General features: G+C 37.4%; 3 protein-coding genes across 4 annotated transcripts in view; 1 reads left to right on the forward strand and 2 right to left on the reverse strand.

The window, feature by feature from the left end:
• Window positions 1–19,878, reverse strand: part of LOC131692948 (protein germ cell-less-like) — a 32,894-nt gene extending 13,016 nt beyond the window's left edge. Inside the window, exon 1 of the mRNA XM_058980371.1 lies at window positions 19,079–19,878. The gene's annotated coding sequence lies outside the window, so the exon portion shown is untranslated. The remainder of the gene's footprint in view (window positions 1–19,078) is intronic.
• LOC131692949 (uncharacterized) lies at window positions 13,654–14,996 on the forward strand. Of its 2 annotated transcripts, XM_058980374.1 has the most exons (3): window positions 13,654–13,999; window positions 14,064–14,534; window positions 14,617–14,996. In XM_058980374.1, exons 1-3 carry the CDS (start codon window positions 13,966–13,968, stop codon window positions 14,706–14,708), a joined length of 597 nt encoding a protein of 198 aa, XP_058836357.1. In that variant the 5' UTR covers window positions 13,654–13,965; the 3' UTR covers window positions 14,709–14,996. The 2 variants fall into 2 exon arrangements, with proteins under 2 accessions (XP_058836357.1, XP_058836356.1); XM_058980373.1 differs by having other exon boundaries at window positions 14,064–14,996.
• Window positions 19,879–22,882: 3,004 nt separating the features above from the next.
• On the reverse strand, window positions 22,883–24,812 carry LOC131691753 (large ribosomal subunit protein eL27-like). Its single transcript, XM_058978382.1, has 3 exons — window positions 24,690–24,812; window positions 24,181–24,402; window positions 22,883–23,155 (listed from the first exon to the last, which is right to left on the reverse strand). Exons 2-3 carry the CDS (start codon window positions 24,397–24,399, stop codon window positions 22,964–22,966), a joined length of 411 nt encoding a protein of 136 aa, XP_058834365.1. The 5' UTR covers window positions 24,400–24,402; window positions 24,690–24,812; the 3' UTR covers window positions 22,883–22,963.
• Between the last annotated feature and the right edge of the window lie 418 nt (window positions 24,813–25,230).

A 25,230-nucleotide genomic window follows, 5' to 3' on the forward strand; every position in this document is an offset into this window, starting at 1 on the left:
GCACCTTATATAATGATCAGCGTTGCCTATTTCTCAAAGTAAAGGTAAATCATTCAGTCGGTCAATTGTAAACAGCTTGTAAACAAATTGTAGGCGAGTGCGTAGCGTTCGAAGTTGTAACGACGCGCGAACGTAGTAGGTAGTTGTAAAGGCACTTAACCTTTACAGCGCTTGGCATCAGTAGCAACCCGGCGAACGCTTCACGTGATTCACACCCAATCGAATTGGCGCGGCGGCGAGCGCACACTTTATGAAATATGTGGTCACAAGCTCGCGGCAGCTTAGCACAAACTATTTCTGCTAGCAGTGAACTTGACTTGATTCATCACCACCACCATAACCATATGGTACGAATAAACCGCATGCGTCGATGGCTGGGATCTGTTCCGCGGATTGTGTCATCGTAAGAACTGGTTGAGAATTTTAAGGTGAAGCGATTCTTGGATCACAACAAAGCCTCAGTTGTGTTCGTATTATATTACGGCATATGCGTGCGACTCAAAAGTAATATAGATATAGGAGATAGTAGGCACACATACGTATCTTTCACTGGGCAGCTGATAGCATTTAGACAACGTGTCTTGCTTGTTTTGAAAAATAAAAGGTTACAAATTTGCAAAACTAATCAAAATACCGTGAATTTTTTTTCTCTGCTGCTAGTATGCTTGTGTATAATATCTTTGGTAAACATGTAATGTTTTAATTTTTAAGATAAACCAAAAATAAGAAGCAATGACGGAATTTTAACTGCCATTTTGTAACACATGATCCAACCCCTTAATGTCGGCAATTGCAATTTTGAGGAAAAGCAGAGATCGATAAAGCGAGCATGGCTCATCAACGGTTCCCAATTCTGACTCAGTATTGTGGCCAGTACAATGAATTGAGCATGGCATAATTATATCGATTAATCTTTTTTCGAGAGTTATCCTACTGGAGCTGTAGAGCTACCCGACCAGGAGGAAATAACACAATTATAACTCATGCTGATATTTTGTTACGAAAAATTTCCAATCAAATTTTGTTATAAAGCAGAAATTGTTAGGTGTTAAAATAACAAAAATTCTAACAAAAAATTCTCTAAGAATATCACATTTATAACAAACGTTGATAGCAATATAACACGATCATAACAACATGAGATAGCATAATTGACCCCAACATAGCTTGTATTACTTATTGTATAATATCAACGATTTTAGCGTGCACGTCTAAAAATAGAATACGTGAAAAATAAAGCATACATTAAGGCGCTTTTTGCTTTGGGAGCAAAAAGCTTCGTGCATCAAAAGCTTTTATAGCATTGCCAAATGATTGCATACCTGCTGGCTGATTGTTATTGTGAATATATGACATGCAGATTATTATTTGTCGATATTGCCGCTTTGAACCTGGGTATTCTGAGTTTGATGGGGTAGTTTCCTGCATGAACCAACGACGTTGTTTTCGACTGATGTTTAAAGTTAGCATAATATTCCACGCTTCCGTCAAGGGCAAAACGATTATAGATGCAGAAGACGTTTCCAGAACGCACACATTGAACTTTGCCCAAGCCTAAGTGCTCTTTGTTTGCCTGGTGCCATACGCTTTGTTTTTATTTTTACTCACCAATACAGCTGTCTATATGACGATAAACTGAATAGCTTTATAATATCTTTTCAGATTAGGAAAGAGGGGCTATTTTTAGATTCTAAATAGTGCGCTTTGGCGCTTCTCTTGTACGTTAACGTGTTTTACGTGGTTTTTAGAAATAATGTCGATGCGACATGGTAACATTGAGCGGATATTGTATATACATTATTTTACGGAGAATATGAGAAATCTTATTTAGGATTCCGCATAGATTCAAAGCAACAAATGTGTTTTCAGGTTTCAAAATAAATCTCTTTTGGGGATTTGTTATTGGCATTTGTGATATGGGGAAGCAGGGTCTGCGGATAGCGTGGGTAGTATGGGTAGTACTACCCACTCGAAAATAATCGAGTGGGTAATTATCCACTCGAGATTTTGAACCATTTCAAAAAATTTAGATGCGCAACGCATGTATCTCGCACTACACACATTTGAAAACATCGATGTACCACAATTCAATTTGCATAAACAAACGTGATTTAATGTGAATGTGATGTAAGCGTGTGCATTGCGAAAAGGAAACCAATCCTTACTAATGGTCCCCTCACCCTATGCTTTCTACCCACTCGGGCATAAAATGTTTCGCCGCCCCTGTGGGGAAGACTAAACAAACCAGTACAATTATCTCGCACCCAATAAATTGCTAGAAATGCAAATATTTCACAGAAGTTATATCTATCAACTGCGAATATAACAGATTTATGAGAAAATTCGAGAAATTGTTGATGTTTGTTCTATGGGACGGATTCTTGAATATTTCATGTTTTTTTCTGTTACACATTTTTTCCCAACTTGATTAAATTTTAAGGAGGAAATTAACAATATTTTTGCATTAAAGTTTTTAGATATTTCAAGGATTATCTAAAACGCAATCAAATCACTTGTCAGTTCAACCATTAAATATACTCAAGTAAACTCAAACACTTTTTATGCGGACGATAAAATAAAAAAGTCGCGATAGTTTAGAAATCTAAAAAACGCACAAACTAGAAAGCCACAAACTGGATAAGGTTTAAGTGTTAATAAAAACCTACATAAATTGGAGAAATCGCACTGAAAGTTTTACCAAGATCCTCAAAATACACTACGACAATTTTGGAGATCAGTATAATATATCAGATAGTTTTTTGTGACCCGAAAATTCGTTTTCGCAATATGCAGCATAGATTAGAGGAAAATTAATTATATACTCATTAGACTAAGCCATGAAAACTAGTTTTAAAATGCTTTTTGATTTCAATTTGCGTATCTTTATTTAATCTGGACTGCTTGATATTTCCTGCATATTCTTCGAAATAAGTTTTATAGGAAAATTATAATCTTTAGAAAAGTTCTTTGATAACTTCACGATTCCAAAGCTTGTTATGATAATGGCTTTAACATTTAAGTCATACGCCTCCTACTCGAAGTTATGTGTCAGACGAGTGTCTCAGAAAATAGGCAATGTCATCTCTTAATCCAACTGTAACCAAGTAAGTCAATCAAACACCTCACTGACAAGTTCTCCGACCAGGAGCGGATCCAGAAAAAAATTTCGAAGGCGGTCCAAAATTTCGACTTTAAAATGTTCATTGTACAATACGTAATATGTAATATCCTCATTTAATTAAAATCAGTTTTGGTAATCGAATCTGGTTTGCAAAAATTTTGAACTTAGAATGAATTTAAAAAAGAAACTTTTTCGAAAATTATCAAGATGTTAAAAATGTTCGGGGAGGGGGAGTTCGGACCCCCAAGACCCTCCCCCTGGATCCGCCACTGTCTCCGACCAATCGCATCTAAAACTTGTCCATACTCAAAACGCGAAATTTTGAAAATCCAAATCAAAAAAAAATTAAAAACTTAGAAAATTCGCTTTAAAAAGTTGAATTACGAAGCATAAAAAGAGACCTCAGTGTATAAGCAAATATACTGTCATTTGTGTAACCGTTAGCGTTCAAAGATAATTGTGAAAGAATATATAACTTACTGTAACATCATCGTTGTATGCGTACATTAATATCATATTATTAATCCAATGATAGCACCAGAAAATATAATCTTGATATAAGCTTTCTTGCATTCCTGATCGGTATATCATAAAGATAACACAGAGAGTAATTTATATCAACATGAGATATAAATTTGATAGCTTTCTGTTATGATGTTCTGATCGGGTAGGGCCTCGAAAGAACTCCCCGGTCAGAATCACTCACAACAATTGGAGACGAGACGGGAAATGTCGCCCACTAAAGCACTTCTTAAATCCAATTGCAGCAGTCCGCGATTCTGAATGTGATATTCATTGTACGGATCAGATATGTACGGGTGTAGGTACTTCGCGATCGTGTGTATTATCGCGAAGATTCCGAGCGTTTGTGCATTAACGTGTTCGATCGCGTGTGCGTCCGTATGTCACGTGTGCTAACGTGCATTTAACTTTGCATGTATAAATTCGATTGTATGACCGTGTGTCCTTTCGCATACATATTCACGTGTGTTCTTGGATGATTGCACGCGGACCGTGAATCTGGTACTCAATTTTCAGTGTACAGTTCAAATGCTAGAAGAAAGTGAGTTCTTCCACATCACTAGAGTTCCCGGTTGTCTAGTGGATATGAGTATTATTTTTGGTTGGTCCATCTGAATGTATGAACCTAAGCTGCTAGGACGCTGGTTAAAATTTGCCGGACGTGACGGATTCATGATAGCGCGAATACGGGCGTTTGTGAATTCGCGTTTGAGACCGCGTTTGAAGCTTCGTAAGTACTAAACAGTTTACCTTATTCCCGGAGTGTTATCAAGTTTGCGCGATCGCGGGCGTAGGTGTGCGTTGATGATCGCGAAGGGTTTAAGTGTTCGCATGTGAACGTATTTGTCTCATGTGCTCGTATGTATGTGACCTCGCGGGTATACATTCGATTTTATAATCGTGTATTGCATTCGCGTATGTTCTTGGATGGATGGCGGATCGTCATTCTGTTATTTAGTTTTCGGTGTACGGTTCACATTCTGACAGGGTTTGAGTTATCCCATATCACTAGAGTTCTCGATCATGTCATTGTTTTAATTGGTCCAATTGAAGGCATGGGCCTAGACTTCTGGTACCGAGGATAGAGCCTTCCGGGAGCGACCGTTTCATGATCGCGCGAGAGCGGGAGTTTGTAGGTTCACGCTTGAGACCGCCTTTGAAAATTTTTAATTAATTATGCTGAGAAATTCACTTTATCACCGGGATGTTATCATGTTTGCGAAATCGCGGGTGTAGGTTGCGTGGATGATCGCGAAGGGCTCAAGCATTTGTACAGTGTTGGACACAGAATTAGCACTCATATCCAGCACACTTAAAGACCGGACAACGTACTAAAATCAAACAGATCATTAACAAATTCTTTCAAGACATATAGTGTACTGTTAGTGGGTATGTGAAAATAAATCGTATGGCATAGTATTAGACGAAATCTGTAATTATATGAATGAAATTAACGAGGAAGTTAAATTGGGCCTGGACACAGAATTAGCACATGTTTAAAAATTGCTATTAATTTTGATCAAGACTAATGATTCATAACTGTTTAGTATTTAGTCGAGAATCATTTTTGCTTGAAAACAGTCTCTAGACAACGGGGGACGCTTTCAACTAGCTTACAATATCGCTCCATTAGAACTAACAGCATTCTAAGTATCGTTCAGATTCTTGGATTTCTTCTCTTCGACGTGTTTGCCACGTCGTTCCATTGAATTTCTATTAGATTTAGGTCTGGGCGGTGGGCAGATCATGAAAGAACATAAACCATCTGATCACAAAGCCACTATTTAACGAACCAAGATATATGCTTAGGGTCGTTTTCTTTTTTTTCGAGAGTTGTCCTACTGGAGCTGTAGAGCTAGGTTCTCGGCAGGGCTCCCCGTCAGAATCACATACTACAATTTGCAGAGAAGACAGGCAATGTCGCCCACTAAAACGCTGCATTCTGAATTCATTGTACGGTTCAGGTATGTGGGACTCGCGATCGCCTGTATCATCGCAAAGAGCTCGAGCATTTGTAGTTAACGTGTTCGATCGCGTGTGCGTTTGTATGTCGCGTGTGCTAACGTGTATGTAACTTCGCGTGTATAAATTCTATTTTATAACCGTGTGCCTTTCGCATATTCGCGTGTGTTCTTGGATAATCGCGCGCGGACCGTGTCTAATACTTTATTTTTGGTGTACTGCTAAGATGCTAAAAGAGTGTGAGATCTTCCATATCACTAGAGTGCCCCTCCCCCCCCCCGTTCGTACGTTAACCTGTTTGTCGCGTGTGCTCGCGTTAATGTGACTTCGCGTGTACAAGACTGGATTTTGTAACCGCGTGACATTTCCTATATACGTGTGCGTTCTTGGATGGTCACGCGGACCTTCATTCTGATAGTTAGTTTTTGGTGTACAATTCACATTCTGACAGGGAGTAAGTTACCCCATATCACTAGAGTCCTCGGTCGTGTCGCCATGTAACGTGGTGTCCAGTGGATATGAGAGCTTTCTTTTTTTAATTGATCCAATTGAAGGCATTGACCTAGTCTGCTGATATCAAGGATAGAAACATCCAGAAGTGACCGATTCATGATCGTGCGAGTGCGGGAGTTTTTAGGTTCACGCTTGAGACCGCGTTTGAAAATTTATAGGAGCTGAGACATTCACTTTACCACTGGGATGCCATCATGTTTACTAGATCGCGGGTGTATATGCCGGGGATGATCGCGAAGGGCTCAAGCATTTGTATATTAACGTGTTTGTCACGTGTATGTGACTTCGCGTGTATAACTTCGATTTTATAATGACGTAGTGTGTATTTTTGTTTGATCGCGCGCGGACCGTGAATCTGAAGTAGAGATGGGCGAAACAGTTCACTTCGAAGAACCATTCCCGACTGAACAGTTCTGTAAAAAGAACTAGTTCAGATGAACCGTTCTTCCGTTCAGCTGATATTTTACTTGTATCTAGCGAATGTCTCTCAAAACATTCGATTCTTGGAGAGGAACCAAACAGATGCTGCCCAAACTATTATACCCCTGTATGCTTAACAAGTTCATCAAGGGTAGCGATTTCTTCATGATGTATAACTAGAGAAATAGAGAATGTGATGAGTCGTTCGCTTGTGAGTCGTTCTTCGCCGGTTCCATTCTGGGAGAGCACAAAGAGCGGTTTGTGGGACGGCAAGTCGGTTCATTTTCATTCGTTCGCCTAAAAATCGGTCCGAGAAATTCGTCAAACGGCTTTGGGTCAGGTTCAGTTCATTCGCTTTGAAGAGAATTGAGAACTACCGTTCTTTTAAAAAGAACTTCCTTTCGATCATTCTCTTCGAAGAACCAGTTCACTTGAACCGTTCGCGAACGAATGACCCATCTCTAATCTGAAGCTTAATTTTTAGTGTATGGTACAGATGGTAGTCCGTTTCCTCATATCACTTGAGTTCCTGGTCATGTCACCATGGAACGTGTTGTTTAGTGAATATGAGCGTCACTTTTTGATTGGTTCAACTGAAGGCATTAGTCCAGACTGGTAAAACTTTCGGACGTGACCGTTTCATGATCGCGCGAGTGATGGGTTAATGTTTGAGACCGCGTTTGGAAGTTTAAAGATGCCACGTTTACGTTTGCAATTCATGGTCGCGTTTGTGGCCAGGTTTGTGTTATCGCGAAGGCCACGAGCGTTTATACCTATATGAGTATAGATAGCGTATAGTAGAGATATACTAATAAAAGGAATCATAACATGCCGAATAAAGAAAAAAAGATGCAAAGAGCTCGACTAGAATTGTATAAATTGAACAATACTATTTTGGTATACATAAATAATGGAAAATCAAACTAATAGATGTACAAAAGCAACAGACAAATGAAGTAGAATAGAAAATCATATGTATCATGCAATCAAACTCGTCTAAATGCAGCAAATGTTGTATATTTATCATTAACGACAATTGCATGCTGTTAGACTTTCATCATGCTATGCTGGCCGGGAATGGATGACTCGCGTGCGTCGGTACATTTATTTTACGCTAATTTGTCCAACACTATTTTTCCGAATGAATAGAACCAAATGCTCAGATTGATCACCAGAAGTATTAGCCACTATTCTATCATATACGTCAGTTCTGCATCCATTCCCTGACCCAACTGTCACAAATACTCAGACGAATACATACATAGATAGACATACGACTAGCACATAACAGTTGTACACTAGTACGAAAAACTACGATTATCACAAAGTTACAACTAATAGTTTTCTACTTATTCTACTTTATTAAATTAATTGAATTATTAAATTAATTTAATTGGTATATGCACGATGACGAAGTCGACCGATAAATGGACACATCCCTCCGTGAGCCCCGTCTACGAATACCACCAATAGAACAATATTTGCAAACAAGGCACACAGCAAAAGTCAATCTACGTCGATCCGCCAGTTGGCCACGACACCGCGCATAGACCAGTGGTTTAGCGTTGATATGCGCAGGTGCAGAGTATGAAGCAATATATAACATAAAAAAGGCGCATAAGCCCTCTCGGTCTCCTCGATGCACCACTATCGAGGCGTAATGCAATACCCATCTTAAAGCAATTGATGCTTGATGTTTGCAATACCGTCAAACCCCTAAACCTTGGGGAGGGATATATGCTTAGGGTCGTTTTCATGCATAAATGTTCACCACATATACCCGTAGATTGCTCCATATGATCCTACAATATTTGCTTGTACTGATGCTGATCCATTCTGCGATCAATGTTCACAATTAGCCCCATACCACGCCATGAAGAAACATACACAATACCACCGCCACCGTGTTGTACTAATTTTATGGTACAGACCATATTCGATTATCCGTAGACTCGATTATCCGTAACTCGATTATCCGTAGAAAATGACTCGATTATCCGTAGTCCGAAGAAATTGTTTCAATTATCCGCATATTATTGTTTCTAAAACTACATTGCACATCTATAATTGTAATTGATACCAACTACAGTTTCTGAAAGAATAAATATTTTCTAAAAAATCATGAAAACTTCGTAGAAGTGCAGAAATATTACTTAATTAGCATATAATTTTGAATTCGATGCGATGACTTACATATTTTCGTACACCAATCAATTACAATTGATACTAGCTAGTTTTTGGAAAACAAATTTTTTTTACGCAGTTGCGTTTCGGCTTCGCCTTGTCAGAAATCGACACTAACTTTTTGTCGGAATAGATTAGCCTGCTAAGCCAAGACAAGTTTCGGCTTCACTGTGTCTCATCGGCATAAACAGAACTTCTGCTCGGACGGGACATCACGTTTGATCAGTCGTTCGATTGAAACACAAAGTGTGTTTTAGTTTTAAGGGATTTGCGTCAAGCTGGCGCTAATCTATTCCGACAAAAAATTAGTGTCGGATTCTAATGAGGCGAAGCCGTAACGCAACTGTGTAAGAAATAGAGAATAGTGCAGAATTTTATGTTCTCACAAAATATACACAAAAATACGTGGAAATACAGAAATTTCACATTCAAAAAAAACTTTTGTTTTTCTATCCCAATGTTTAAACACAGAAATCGATGGAAATTGATATATGCTACATTTTCTGGAAGCACAAAATTTTAAACTATTGAAAATTACAATAATTTGGGAAAATCAAGAGATTTCATTTAATCAACAAATATTTCATTTCAATGCGGTGTGCTATAAAATTTGATGCACCAAATCGATTGGCTACAAACTGCATTTTCCTGTAGATGCCTGTGATTTTCTCTGCAATTTTTAAAATGAATACAATGACCGATTTTGTTAGCCCCATTATGCATTTTAGGCAGACGAAATCTGAACATATTGGTTTCAGATTGTTTGAGACTATCGAAGATATGAAATAAAACCCTAGAATACTTTTCAGAATCAGTCTATTATCGCATCAATTTGAAAAACAATCGAAGCTTTTTAAATACTTTAAGAACATCGACATTTCGAATTCTTAACACACTTACGCAACGACTTTCGCTTTAATTACATCGTGTAACATAGGGAAATTAAATCAGAAAACTTTGTCTTAAATGGGGCTGACAAAATCGGGTCAAAAAGCTGACAAAATCTGTTGTAGAAAAATTCGGCAGCGAACAAACACGGGGACTAATAAAATAGGATCTTCACTGTAGTCAGTGCTTTGCACCGCTCTGAAAAGAACAGCGCAAATAATTCTTTACGAAGTAGATGCACTGAACAGCCTTTAAGCGACTCGGTAGAACATCGAACAATGGTCAAATGAAGATCCTGGATGATGTTTCCACCAAGCAAACAAGAGAAAAAAGTTTACTGTGCGACGATGTATAACAAACTGAATCACTTAATGCGTTTGAACAAGCGCTAAAATATCCAATTAGCGCTAAAATATCCAAGAACCAAGATTCAGCTAGTTTCTGATTGACTCACTAAACAATAAATAAAACGCATGGAGACGATGATGATACTGAGACATTCACCGAAACGTGCGTGTACGTTTACTAAACGCTGCTCTAAGGTTGCCAAGAAGATTTTTGTACTAGTACTTGTATTTGCTATTTGCAATAGTGATAAGCCTCCCATTTTGGTTTAAATACAAGGACAATTTTTAAAAACAAAATTTGATTGATAAGTACAGCTCATTAAACCAATTTTATCAATTCTGTAATCTAAAAAGAATTTTTGAATTTTACTAAACATGATTAATTTGGCACCACTTGCATCTGGTATACTCAACCTGCACAAAACACACACAACACAACCTGCATAACGAAGGGCTGACTTTTGGAACAACTTGTTTACTCATTCAGACCTTCGTTATGCAAATTTGCAATATTATGACAGAACGGCTAAGCGCGGTGTGTTTTATGAAGCGCGGCCGTTCCTTTCGATTAGGAAAAGCCGCGTGGACTTTTGGGGAAATGCACTAATACTGCTGCTGATTGATTCTTAGTGTCGTGCGCATAAAAATTTGTGCACTTTTGATACTTGTAACGTGTGCAAAATTCATCCCCCTTAGAAATCCATATTTCAAAATCGTCCAATGCTGGTCCTTTGTTGGACCAACGTTGGGCGACGCTCAGCAGACCGTTCAGCAGGCGTCCTTACAGGACTTGTGTTGGACGGTTTTGAAAATTTTTTTTGGGCTTCTCAGTGGAATCTAGCGTGTTGCTTCTCTTAGATGATTCCCAAAGTTTTGTTGTTGTATTCAAACTAGTGGTGCGTAATCTCAAGCTCAGTGGTTATTTCTGTCTGAATTTACCAAAACCAGTATTAAGTTGACTGAAGTTTCACACAGGGAATTTAGTTTTTTGCGACCTGATTATTAGACCAAACATAAGTATATCAATCCAAAATAATCGAACACAGTACTTTAAAATCCAGTTTGTCTTCACATCTCGCCCTGAGCAGAAGCTAAAAATCATCCCGCACAAGTGAAACAGTCAATTCTACCTACAAGCCGATCGGTGCCCATCGCACAAGCAGTCCATATCATATCAGTGCACAAACAATATTGTATTGTTTCCCCCGGCTGCGGAGTGAAAAGAGTTTGCCAAATGAAACAAAAGTGCCCGTGCTACGGGATAACACGATTTCGATCAACTTTAATAAAACTCGTGTTAGACCCACAGTTCAGGAAGTAGAGCAATTAGTTAAAGTTAAAATGGAGCTTAATCTAGCTGAAGTTACGTACATTCAGCTACATCACGTTAAAACTGTGTTTTGATCACGTTTAGAAGTTTAGCACAGACAGAAAACTTCATTGAAAAGAACAACATGCAACACGAGGTCGAGTTTAAAAACAACAGAATCAAGATCCCGGTGCATATGAAAAACGACATGGTGGACGTGCGTATCCATGATTTGGCCCCGCGCACTAAGAAAGAAAGAAGAAGGATGGAGTAACCTATAAGCAAACGCTAATCACATATCCCGGCAGAGACCAACATGCCAATTCTGTAACCATACAACCCGCTACGAAAAAACATGCGCCGAAGCAATTAGTCAAAAGTCGTCTACTACAGCCAACTCTAACAAGCAGCCTCCGACACCTTCAGATAAACCAAAAACAACGATCCAATTGACCAATAATGCAGGTACAACGACCACGACAACCGCTCCCAAACCAACGACTAGCATCACAAAGAAAGAAGAAAATACCGATGAAGACGGATTTACAACAGCGACCCGTAAGAACAAGAAACAAATAAGAACCTCTGATCGTGAACAGCAAAAAAGCAGTACCGATGATGACATGGACGGGAACGAGAACGCGAGAGAAGGCAGACTGAATGACCCTAAAGCGGCTTCACCGCCAAGGAAAAGGATCTCAACACGCAGCAGCAAGCTGCGTCAACAAGATCTGGAAGACCGACATTCCTAGCATTTTATTTTCTTATTTTCACTTATTGTAAAAAATTGAAAGACCTACGGCTCAGTTGTGCTAACGCATTGAGCCGTTTCAAATAAATCTTTAGATTAAAAAAAATACTTTAAAATAAAATAAGTTGGCTAAATACCTTATTACTTGTCTTACTTTCACTTCATAGAATATACAGTGAACGATATTCGTCCATAAGTCAAACATTGATGCATGTACCTTAGATACTATTTTTTTAAATATAACAAATCAACGCTTTTTCTTGAAAAGGACGATACTAGCAGTGACACCATTCAAAGAAAATCAATAGTGAATATTTCCAGACTTGGTTCTATTTCCTGTTTAAGAACTATTGTGTTTTTACACCCTAGGTTGCATGATTCAGTGATCGAAACCCAAAACTTCATAAACTATTTGAAATTAATAAATTAAAATGTTTTTGCTATTGAAATTGACAAAGTGATAGTATCGCCACTTTGGCGATTGTTTACTTTTTCGGTTCCACCTATCAGCATTGAAGTATCGTCCTTACGTTTTTTTACAATAACTACCGTTTTACACAACCGATTTCGTCCGGATTTTTTCAATAGCGATCATTGTTACTATTTACAGCTGGTATCAGCTTGATAATCCTAAAAAAATACGAAAAAAATCAGTTTCGCCTTTAAACTGCTAGCAAAAAAAGTATCGCCCTGTTTGTTTGCGTGGAGCGTGGAGGGCGAAACATTAAATAAACAAACAAAAATACAGTTTCGCCCGCTGTATTTTTTGCTGTAGTTTAAGAAAGCAATATCATAGTATCCAAATTTTTAGATTACTTGTAGGCATGTACGAAAAAAGCCTTATGTTTACATTTGTAAGTATCGCCTTTTTCACAAAAAAGCGTTGAAATATATATCATGAAGAAAAAAAACATTTCTCGACTAACATATGATTAGGGCCGTAAAGCCAAATTCATGTTTTTCGTTTTATTGTATAAATAGCATCCTTATTATTCATTCTTTACGCTATTGTGAGTTTATATTCGAAAAACATTATCAAAATTATGTTATTAAAGTTCACAGTAAACGGCGCACAATCCATATTAAACGAATGGTTTTCACGCCCTTTGCTTCAGTTTACGGCTTAGCTGCATTAAGCGCTTGAATTGGCATTCCGGACCTTTACTTTTTGTCTTTATATAATCTTGTGAGTTATTTTAGGAGGTTTTTAGTATTGTATAGGCTTTATTGACTTTATTGATGTCGATTTCCAACCAAAGAGTTATCGTATCAAATGTAAAAAATTTAATATTAATATTTAATATGTCAAATTTGTGGTTGGTCGTTTTTTCCAATTTTTGTAAATAATTGTTATTGCCTGATCCTTCAAACAATAATGGACTTCTTGCATCACTATTTTCTTTGTAAATAACCTGTGCAACATTGCTAACAAAAACAGTAAAACCAAGTAAAACTTTGTTATAATATTATATATTAAAAGACTCAAACGTGCTTACGTTATATTTGAATGTCAGTGAAGGACTCAAATTAACGGCTGCAAAACCAACACAAAGCAAACATGTTGAGGTAAACGGCGCAAAGCAAAGGACTTGAAAGCCAAATAATAAAAATGATTTGATTTGGCTTTCAAGTCCTTTGCTTTGCGCCGTTAACTTCACATGTTTGTTTTGTTTTGGCTTTTCAGCCTTTATCTTGAGTCCTTGACTGACTTTCAAATACAACGTAAGCGTTTTTGAGCCCTTTAGTTCAAACCACCTATTAGTAGATCCCAGTGACAAAGCTTTTTTAAATAGCTTAATTTTTTTACAATTTAACAGTAAACGCTTACGCTATATTCAAAATTCATTCAACGGCTCAAAAACTGTACGAAAACAAACATAAACAAACAGAGTGAACGGCAAAAAAGCAAACCTCCCGAATACTACTGATCGATTTACGATTTGTAATAATGTTCTCGTCAACAGGATTCGACTTACTTCTTCGTAAGTATTACCTCAACTTACTGTTTTGTCTATACACAAAGCAATGTACTATTTTCTTTTTCAGTGGCCGCTGGTATTTCTGACCCTCCAGTTGGGGAAGAGGTGGCAAGTATAGTTGCTGATACTCCCACGGTTGCAAATTTCGAGGAAGTAGAATTTGTAAACAAAACTACAAACAACACTTTCCTCGAAGGTGTTTCGATGATTATATCGTCAACGCCGATAAGAAGAAGCGGAGTCATAACATTCACTGATCCCCGACAAACACTTCCACTAGATCTGTCAGTATCAATGATTGAGAACGAGCAACCTTTAAATTTAACGATCCACACTAGCGATGTTCCATTAGATCTGGCTATGCCGAAAAGTAATACTCCGAAGAATTTAGCAACGGAAAAGACGACAAATTTGTGTGGCGATACCCGAACAGAATCAAAGCTTAACCATATCATCTCTTCCGTCCACTCATCAAGGGATTCTTCCCGAATCTGTCGAATATCTGGAAAAATCTTCAAACGCTCGGTTTACTTTGCCGGTGATTTGGACAAAATATTCAAAAAGCCTTCTCCTGATAGTGATGGTAATGGTTTAAGATTTCAAAAAAATATGTGCTTCAGGTACCAAACGACACTTCCCGGATGTATTGAGCTCAAATACGATATATCAAATCCAACCTGGTCACAGTTCATATTTAGGAGTGCTAATATAAGAACTGTTGTTTGACCGGATCCAATTAACAGAAAGCCAATCGCTTTGCCACAAGCTAAGTTGGATGATTTGAGGAAGCAATTAAAATATATTAAAAACAAACCATACTACGAAACGTTCCTCAAAGAAATAGTTCCCAAAAAAAAGAGGTCGGAAACCAGTGAATAAGCTCCCGATAACTTCGATATGGATATGGACATGGAACTTCATGAAGAAGAAATTGATGTAACCCTTTGTTTAGCGAGTGTGATCCTCTCATATGAAAATAAATAAAAAATAAAAATAAAAATGCAACGTTTATTATTTTACATAAAATACAACAGTATTATATATATTTCAACGGTAAAAGGCTTAAACGTGCTTACGTTGTATTTGAAAGTCAGTCAAGGACTCAAATTAACGGCTTCAAAACCAAAACAAAAAACATATGTTGAAGTAAACGGCGCAAAGCAAAGGACTTAAAAGCCAAATCAAAATTTTTGTTTTGATATGGTTTTCAAGTCCTTTGCTTTGCGCCGTTTACTTCACATGGTTGTTTTGTTTTGGCTTTTGAGCCGTTAACTTGAGTCCTTGACTGACTTTCAAATAAAACGTAAGCGCGTTTGAGCCCTTTAGTTTAAACCACTTATTGGTAGATCCCAGTGACAAAGTTGTTTGAAATAGCTGAATTTATTTACAATTTAACGATAAAACAGTTCTACTTTCGAATAAAACATTTAATACTAGATTTTGGACGCTACCCAAAATGGTCAGTAACGATATGCTTTCTGATTTTTCGTGCCATTAAAAAGTAATCCAATTGTAATTTGAAATTTATTAAGCGAACGAGAGTCTGGTGGATGAACTTTTTGTCAGGAGCAGGACAAGGAGAGATGTTATGGAAAGTTTTACATTAAAAAATTAATTACAAACTAGAGAATCGGTTAACGAGAAAATATAATCATAAAATTCTTACACTATCCCGCTAGGTGATTCCCTATTTCATCACAAAACTCCTTCAACTCTTCGTTAGATTTATATTCCACGGCTAATATCGCTTTGCCGACCGCAGTAATTTCCATTACTGTTTCGCCAGCACTTGAACTACGAGTTTTCCGTACCAAATTGATGCTGCAACCAAAAATGTATTCCTCGCGAAGTACACCAATTTTGCCTTTCTTCCGGCGGGAATCAACACAAATCAGTTCCGGTTCCAAATCCCGATTGGTTATTAGCAGTCGCGCACATATGGCATCTCCTACGTTAACATCCAGGCGGCTCCTCGATGGCGCCCTCGAAAGCCATGGTATTGTAGAAACATATCATCCATTCCCATAGTCGATCAGTCTGTTCCCTCTATTCAATTGTCACACTATAACTAAAATGAAATTCAACCAATCAACACCCATTCCGTTGAAGATAAACCCGTAAGCCACTTACCTCTCCCTACGCTACACCTCCAGTTCCAGTTACTCCCATCCCCGGGCAGCAGATTGTTCGTTATTAATAGCACGATATCGACAATCCACCAGATTCCGACGCCTCCCAGCGTGAGCAATTTTTCGACGGCGATACCGATCTGACCGAGACAGAATCACTAAATGCCCAGAAATTCCAACAGTATACTGTACAACAGTGTGGTCACGAAGAAAATGGTCCGTGTACTTGACGCAGGGAAACCCGTCCCGCATAAACTCCCGCGGTTCGGCACATTCGATATTGTCGAGCACTACGTACTAAACTCTGGTGGTCTCCACGGCATCGTAATAGACACCGTCAAAATTCACATACCCGTGGCCCAGTTATTCTTTGACTGTACGGTTTCACTTGTGATCCACCGGGCGATTTGGGCCGTTTCCACAATCAGAATGCTCGTAATCAGAAGCAGGAACAAGCAAATTTTTTATAACTTTTGCACCGTTAACTTGCGGCTCAAAAACCAAAACAAAACAAACAGGTCAAGTAAACGGCGCAAGGCAAGGACTTGGAAGCCAAAACAAAACTAATGCATTGATGTAAACGGCGTGGAGCAAACGGCCGATAATCCACCAGGGATGCCAGTAGTGCGCAAAAAGGACGTAAATTGCATTTTGTTAAAAAAAGTGGTGATAATAATGTTTTGCTTCTATTTTGTATTTTGACGTGAAATAATAATGTTTTATCTACCAAATAGCGGTATTTTTTCATTAGGCATAATAGACCACTTTAATTAATGAATAAAACAAGATATGCTAAACTTCATTCCCATTTTTCTCGGTTTGACATCATTGGCTTTACGGCCCTAATCATATGTTAGTCGAGAACAGTATTATATATATTTCAACGGTAAAAGGCTTAAACGTGCTTACGTTGTATTTGAAAGTCAGTCAAGGACTCAAATTAACGGCTTCAAAACCAAAACAAAAAACATATGTTGAAGTAAACGGCGCAAAGCAAAGGACTTAAAAGCCAAATCAAAATTTTTGTTTTGATATGGTTTTCAAGTCCTTTGCTTTGCGCCGTTTACTTCACATGGTTGTTTTGTTTTGGCTTTTGAGCCGTTAACTTGAGTCCTTGACTGACTTTCAAATAAAACGTAAGCGCGTTTGAGCCCTTTAGTTTAAACCACTTATTGGTAGATCCCAGTGACAAAGTTGTTTGAAATAGCTGAATTTATTTACAATTTAACGATAAAACAGTTCTACTTTCGAATAAAACATTTAATACTAGATTTTGGACGCTACCCAAAATGGTCAGTAACGATATGCTTTCTGATTTTTCGTGCCATTAAAAAGTAATCCAATTGTAATTTGAAATTTATTAAGCGAACGAGAGTCTGGTGGATGAACTTTTTGTCAGGAGCAGGACAAGGAGAGATGTTATGGAAAGTTTTACATTAAAAAATTAATTACAAACTAGAGAATCGGTTAACGAGAAAATATAATCATAAAATTCTTACACTATCCCGCTAGGTGATTCCCTATTTCATCACAAAACTCCTTCAACTCTTCGTTAGATTTATATTCCACGGCTAATATCGCTTTGCCGACCGCAGTAATTTCCATTACTGTTTCGCCAGCACTTGAACTACGAGTTTTCCGTACCAAATTGATGCTGCAACCAAAAATGTATTCCTCGCGAAGTACACCAATTTTGCCTTTCTTCCGGCGGGAATCAACACAAATCAGTTCCGGTTCCAAATCCCGATTGGTTATTAGCAGTCGCGCACATATGGCATCTCCTACGTTAACATCCAGGCGGCTCCTCGATGGCGCCCTCGAAAGCCATGGTATTGTAGAAACATATCATCCATTCCCATAGTCGATCAGTCTGTTCCCTCTATTCAATTGTCACACTATAACTAAAATGAAATTCAACCAATCAACACCCATTCCGTTGAAGATAAACCCGTAAGCCACTTACCTCTCCCTACGCTACACCTCCAGTTCCAGTTACTCCCATCCCCGGGCAGCAGATTGTTCGTTATTAATAGCACGATATCGACAATCCACCAGATTCCGACGCCTCCCAGCGTGAGCAATTTTTCGACGGCGATACCGATCTGACCGAGACAGAATCACTAAATGCCCAGAAATTCCAACAGTATACTGTACAACAGTGTGGTCACGAAGAAAATGGTCCGTGTACTTGACGCAGGGAAACCCGTCCCGCATAAACTCCCGCGGTTCGGCACATTCGATATTGTCGAGCACTACGTACTAAACTCTGGTGGTCTCCACGGCATCGTAATAGACACCGTCAAAATTCACATACCCGTGGCCCAGTTATTCTTTGACTGTACGGTTTCACTTGTGATCCACCGGGCGATTTGGGCCGTTTCCACAATCAGAATGCTCGTAATCAGAAGCAGGAACAAGCAAATTTTTTATAACTTTTGCACCGTTAACTTGCGGCTCAAAAACCAAAACAAAACAAACAGGTCAAGTAAACGGCGCAAGGCAAGGACTTGGAAGCCAAAACAAAACTAATGCATTGATGTAAACGGCGTGGAGCAAACGGCCGATAATCCACCAGGGATGCCAGTAGTGCGCAAAAAGGACGTAAATTGCATTTTGTTAAAAAAAAGTGGTGATAATAATGTTTTGCTTCTATTTTGTATTTTGACGTGAAATAATAATGTTTTATCTACCAAATAGCGGTATTTTTTCATTAGGCATAATAGACCACTTTAATTAATGAATAAAACAAGATATGCTAAACTTCATTCCCATTTTTCTCGGTTTGACATCATTGGCTTTACGGCCCTAATCATATGTTAGTCGAGATTTGTTTTGATTCGATTATCCGAAGCGAAATTTTTCTGCACCCTACGGATAATCGAATCTGGCCTATATTCTCAATGTTTTACATAAAGTCGAAAAACAAGGCATAGGTATTCTGTCCAATACTCACCAACAGTTAAGTGCAAATATCCTTGCTCAACACAGAACCCCTAATCTGCCAAGTTTCGAAGTTTTTCTTTTTTTTTAATCAATTTACTACTGATTCACTTCCATGCAGTCCATATCCAACAATGCACGGCCGTTGCGTGTCTCCAACTCGCACTACACCCACTCGTTCCCACGATGAAATTGGGTGGTACTCCTACACGACGGCCTTACGATGATCAGTGTTGCAACCGTTGCAATTGCAACACTACTACACAGTAATAATAGGACCGTGTAGTATAGTTTCTTCTCTTCGTGTGTGTCACGTCGCAAGTATGTGGTCTTTGTTTTGATTTTATCCCACTAATGCAACATTCACTTTCAATATTCTATACGTAGGTACTACGCGTTTTCACTAATCCAAATTATAAAAACTATGCGATTATGGCTTCACTATATGCACTGTAATAGTTCACGCAATTTTACTTCGATTACACAACAAAACACCACAATCTACCGCAACAATAGTTTTCTTCTTTCATTTGCGACTTCACGAATTTGCATTTTCAAACACAAGCAAACTGCGTTTTCTCACACAAACCTTATCATTTGCTTATTTTTCTCGCTTGGGTGCTATGACCGTAAAATCTTACCTCACTCGGCCATCGATAAGCTTATCTAAATTATTATCGCGTGGTTTGACCGAAAATATTGAAATTTTAACATCTTTCGCTATATTGTAGCGAAAAACAGAATATTGAAGGTCACGATCGAACAGCAACCAGCAGCCGAACTGGGCGAGCGTCAAAACAAAAATGAGACGAGACGAGTTCGATTCGATTCAAGCATTTCGATTATGAATCGACCAAAGGGCCGAATTCGCAATGATATCGAATCGAGAAAAATAGCTTTGAAAATTCGGTTCAGAAAATTAAATCGTATTTTAACAGTGTTTGCATAATGCGCCTTCAAATGTATTGAAACACTTTGAAACAATACTAGTTTTCGGAAGCATAACTAAAATGTTTTATATAATAACGTTTTCGATGATAAAATTGAAAACAGATTATTTCGCCGAGTGTTGTTATGAAATGTTGATTAGGCCATTTTTGAGTCGCCCTCTTGTTTTGACGACTCTCAATTTCGCCCTGCAGTGTCGCCAAAAAACAAAAATCAAATGTGGCTTTCGCCGTGCTCGCTGGAGGGGAAAATTTGTTATTCTCCCTGGGCGTAACAAGCACTTGGTTTTTGTTTAGGGCGATTCTGTTTACGGACCTTGTAAACAATGATGCTGTCAATTTCGCCTGTATACACTACCATAGAAATGCAGAGGCGTAACCCGCCTGGTTTTTTGTTTACAGTTGAAAGTCGGATCCGTCGTTTTGTTTTTTATTGATTTTCATGAAGTGTGAAATATTTATAAATGAGTTTTTATATTTTTTATAAAGTATTTTTACTCCTCTTTCAGATATTAATCAAATCTCTGTTTGTGTATATTTGTTAGTTTCGCCCATTTGTCGGTTCACGATCGATTTGATGATGAGTGATGACAGGAAGAGGATGTTTTCGATGTTTTTAGAAGGAGTCTCCCAGCAAGTTCGTACTGCGTATATGTCGACCTTGTCGACAAATTGAGTGCGTTTAGTAATCTTAAAGCGGCCCTGCATGTTTTGGCAAATACAAATTATATATATATATATATATATATATATATATATATATATATATATATATATATATATATATATATATATATATATATATATATATATATATATATATATATATATATATATATATATATATATATATATATATATATATATATATATATATATATATATATATATATATATATATATATATATATATATATATATATATATATATATATATATATATATATATATATATATATATATATATATATATATATATATATATATATATATATATATATATATATATATATATATATATATATATATATATATATATATATATATATATATATATATATATATATATATATATATATATATATATATATATATATATATATATATATATATATATATATATATATATATATATATATATATATATTTGTATTTGTATTTGGTTTTGGTTTAAATGCAAGGACAATTTTTAAAACATAATTTAATTGATAAGTATAGCTTTTTAAACCAATTTTATCAATTCTGTAATCTAAAAATAATTTTTGAATTTTACTGAAAGTGATGAATTTGGTACCACTTGCATCACTCAACCTGCACAAAACGTTGCAAAACATGCCTCTAGGGCATGTTCAGGAGCGTTTTATTTTGTATAGGAGTTTCAAAGTAGAACTGGAACTGAAACATTCACCTCCCCAGCAGAGCGTTTTGTTTTATGATTTCGAACAGTTTTGTTTTAAAATTTAGAACTGTTATACGACGGCGTTCTATTTGTTGCTGATTATAAAACACATTTAGAACTGCGTTTTAAATACATGGAGAGTACTCAGCACAGACGCTTAGACCCGATAGAACGGGGAAAAATAGATTTGAATGTAGCAACGCTAAAGGCATCGCGAGACATAAATTTTAAACTGAATGGAACACCCGCGAAAACTGCTGCTGGGGACAGCAAGTTCTAGTTTTAAAATTTTCAGTTATATATTATAGAACTGTCAAAATTATGAATCTAAAACTGGAACACTCCTGAACATGCTCTAACGTAGGGCTGATTTACTGGTTGTGTACTAAGAGGTTGTGTAAGGGTCGGAATAGAATAGAATAAAGACGCTAAATTCCTCCGGATAACGACGCCATCTCTATCGTTTGTTTGCCATTTAAGTGTCATTCCAATCGAGAACAAGAAAAGCAAAAGCACTCAATCCGAGGAAAATCGCCTCGAATCCTTCTGGAACGGGGGCAATTGACAGATCGTGCTCGATTGGAATGATACTGACAGATAAAAGGTAAACAAACGATAGACATGTCGAGTCTTTATCCAGAGGGATTCAACGTCGTTTTATGTTTTGATTGCCGCAGGGTTCTATACTGTATCGATTTTGTTGGCAATTTTCGGCAAATTTAATACTAAGAGGAACGAAACCAATGAAATTGATAGACAGATAGGTATTCTAAATCGAAACAGGTATAAACTTAGAACGGAAAACTAGTACTAGACAAGCCGGCGTCGGCGGTAAAGCATGATAATGAGTTATGATCTATCAATGACGGTAGACTTGGGTGGAATGCAAAACTCCTACCAGCAGAAGGCAAAGAATAATTCTCATTTTCTTTCGTAATGTTATGTCTATGAGCCTGCCTAGTCTTCCGTTCTACGTTTATCACAGATTCGCCCTAGAATACCTATCCGTTTTTCAATTTCATTGTTTTCGTTTCTCTTAGTATTAAATAAGCCGAAAATAGCCAACAAAATGTATAAATATATTTGTGTAAAATCAAGTTTTCGATTTATTTCATGCATTTCACAAGCTTCTCAGAACTGTTTTGATGTTCATTTAAAATCGTTAAAAGACCACATTTATGCTGCTCTATATTCTGCTGTAGATTGAATATTCTTGAAAACTACTTTAAACCCCATTATCACACTTCATATAACACGATAGAACAGACCAGCGTTTTTCGTGTTTCTTGATTATAATTAGCTTCTTGTAGATAGCCCAAAGTCGAACGACATAACAACCGATTTCTCTGACTCCGAAGAAATTGTCAATCTACATCTTTCCAGTAAATGTGCGCTATTACTAAACACCAAGTTTGTTTTATACAATCAACCATCCCAGGCTTTTCTCGCAGCAGTGAACAAGACTATTAACTTTATAATTTTTTCTCATCGCTTTTATTACACAGCATCCTTCAACTCTTATTCACTTAACGTTCAAACATATACGGTATGTTCAGAATCGCAGCTTCTGGAAGAACCACTTGTTCTTGCCCGATTTATGCCTGTCTTCAAACTTGACACGAATCTGGAAACGAGCCTTCTTGCGTTTGGCTGGATCTTTCAGGTCCTTGGCCGAATATTTAGTGTCCAGGCTAACGTCCGGTACGCTGTAACGCGTTGGCATTAGGTGATTGTAGTTCAGAACCTGAAATATTGAAACAAGGGGTATTGAAAATGGTTGAGTATTATTTAAAAATAATAAACACAAAATCCAACGAGTCTAATTCATCCAAATCACATACGTTCACAGAAACGAATCTGATTTGGCGACGCAGAAGTAACGCAGTTTTTAGATTTTTTAGTGGCATAAGAAATGTATGTACACTGAGAAACTAGAATATGCATAGTTCCCTCTACTAATAGTAATTTTATTGACTACGATATCTTGTCAGCTTATATCTAATATCAAGATAATGCTGCTGATTTTTGTGCATTTCCTGGCATATAATTTTGACATTTTTTCATTAACCCTCCGGAAGTCGTGCTTATGGCCCACTGAACGAGCAGCCGCTGGTGCCCTAAGACGATTTCGTTAGATTTTCAGAGCAGCGTGCACTCAGTGCACTAGCGCGACTGCCGGAAGGTTAAAAAAATCCGGAAAAGTGAATTGCACTGGTTTTGCACTTTCTAACAGAAGAGGGAATAAAACACGCCTAGCCGCCTAATCTTGTGCTAGAAAATGCAACAGAAGGTGCAATCCACTGTCCCGGGGTTTTTTTTAATGAAAAACTCCATTAGTATGCATTCAATGAGTGGATAGATCGAATGTGTATATTGCATAGAATTTACAGAAGCAGAAACCCAAATTTCTATCTATTCTAAATATCCCCTCGATGCCTGAAGTACTCCGTGTAGTTTGTATGGAGCGGTCATTTACATAATTGTACGGCAGGCTCATGCTGCGGATCAAGCTATAAAGCGAACTAAATATACGTGAATTATTATTAAACGTAAAGCCTCTATATTACACGTATTAACCGGAACACCGCTCACACACAAAAATAGTAGCTGATTGTTTATGGTGGTATCAGATCACCTGCGACTACAATTTATCCAGTCCACATATTTTTAAATTAACAAATTCAATGTATATACTGTTATACTTGAAATCGAAGCTGTTGGATGTACACCATTAAACCGTTTTCCCGACATCCCTCTCGCAATACTTACCTTGACGAACGGCTTTATCTTGGAGCGCTTATGAATGCGGGCCTTGCTCATACGACGGGTTACACGACGTGGATACCGATCGATGCCGGCAACGAGAGCATGTCCGAACTGCTTGTCTGAGGTGCCGTCGTCGAACGTTTTCAAGATGATCGCCTTTCGACCGGCGTACCGTCCTCCAAGGACGAGTACTACCTTCCCTTGCTTCATAATCTTGCCCATGATCTAAAAATAAACGAAATTGCTAGGTTAATAATCTACTTTGTTGAATATTACCAGGAATATTATAATAGCAAAGATGTCAAGCGATAGTCGATGTTTGTTTGAGTTGTCAACACGTCAAGCCACAGGTTCATCACATAAGCTTTCTTCAACTATAACTTAAGTTTCTACGTATGTATTATGCTAAACGCCATCCATATTCAATGAACTAAATATTCTGAGATCAGTTCGTTCATTTTGCACCAGCAAATCATTGAAAATTAACTAATTTTTACGAAAATTTTACTCACTCAGTGAAATGTGTTCACTTTCGATCCCAATGGCAGACCGGAAAAAGAATTAGAATGGGACAGAAATAGTTGACGTCTCGATGAATAATGTCAAACGCGTGAAACTGGTATAAAAATGTATAACACAATTTGAAATTCGACAAGACTGCACCATGTGGCTAATTTAATTGTTATATGCACTGAGAAACAAAAATATGCATACACGGATACGAAAAAGTACCCAAGGTAGAGCTTTTTTGACTCAATCTCGGGGTAACGTGGAATCCCGCATAGAATTTTACAATATAATTTCCCCTACAATCATAAAACAATAAATATTATAGTTATTACTGTTTCAACATTGTTGGACGCGATGTTCTCGCAGTAGATTTACAATAAAATTTAATGTAACAATCAACTTTACTGTTCAACAAAAAATTGATACAGTAAATTCACATTAAATTTTACTGTTTTCGAGAAACAAATGTATGGAAAAAATCATTTTTTTTTATGTTAAGATACATAACCACCCCCCTTTTCTACTGTAAAAGTCGATTTCATA

This window comes from Topomyia yanbarensis, chromosome 3 (genome assembly GCF_030247195.1).
Source record: "Topomyia yanbarensis strain Yona2022 chromosome 3, ASM3024719v1, whole genome shotgun sequence".
Taxonomy (NCBI): domain Eukaryota; kingdom Metazoa; phylum Arthropoda; class Insecta; order Diptera; family Culicidae; genus Topomyia; species Topomyia yanbarensis.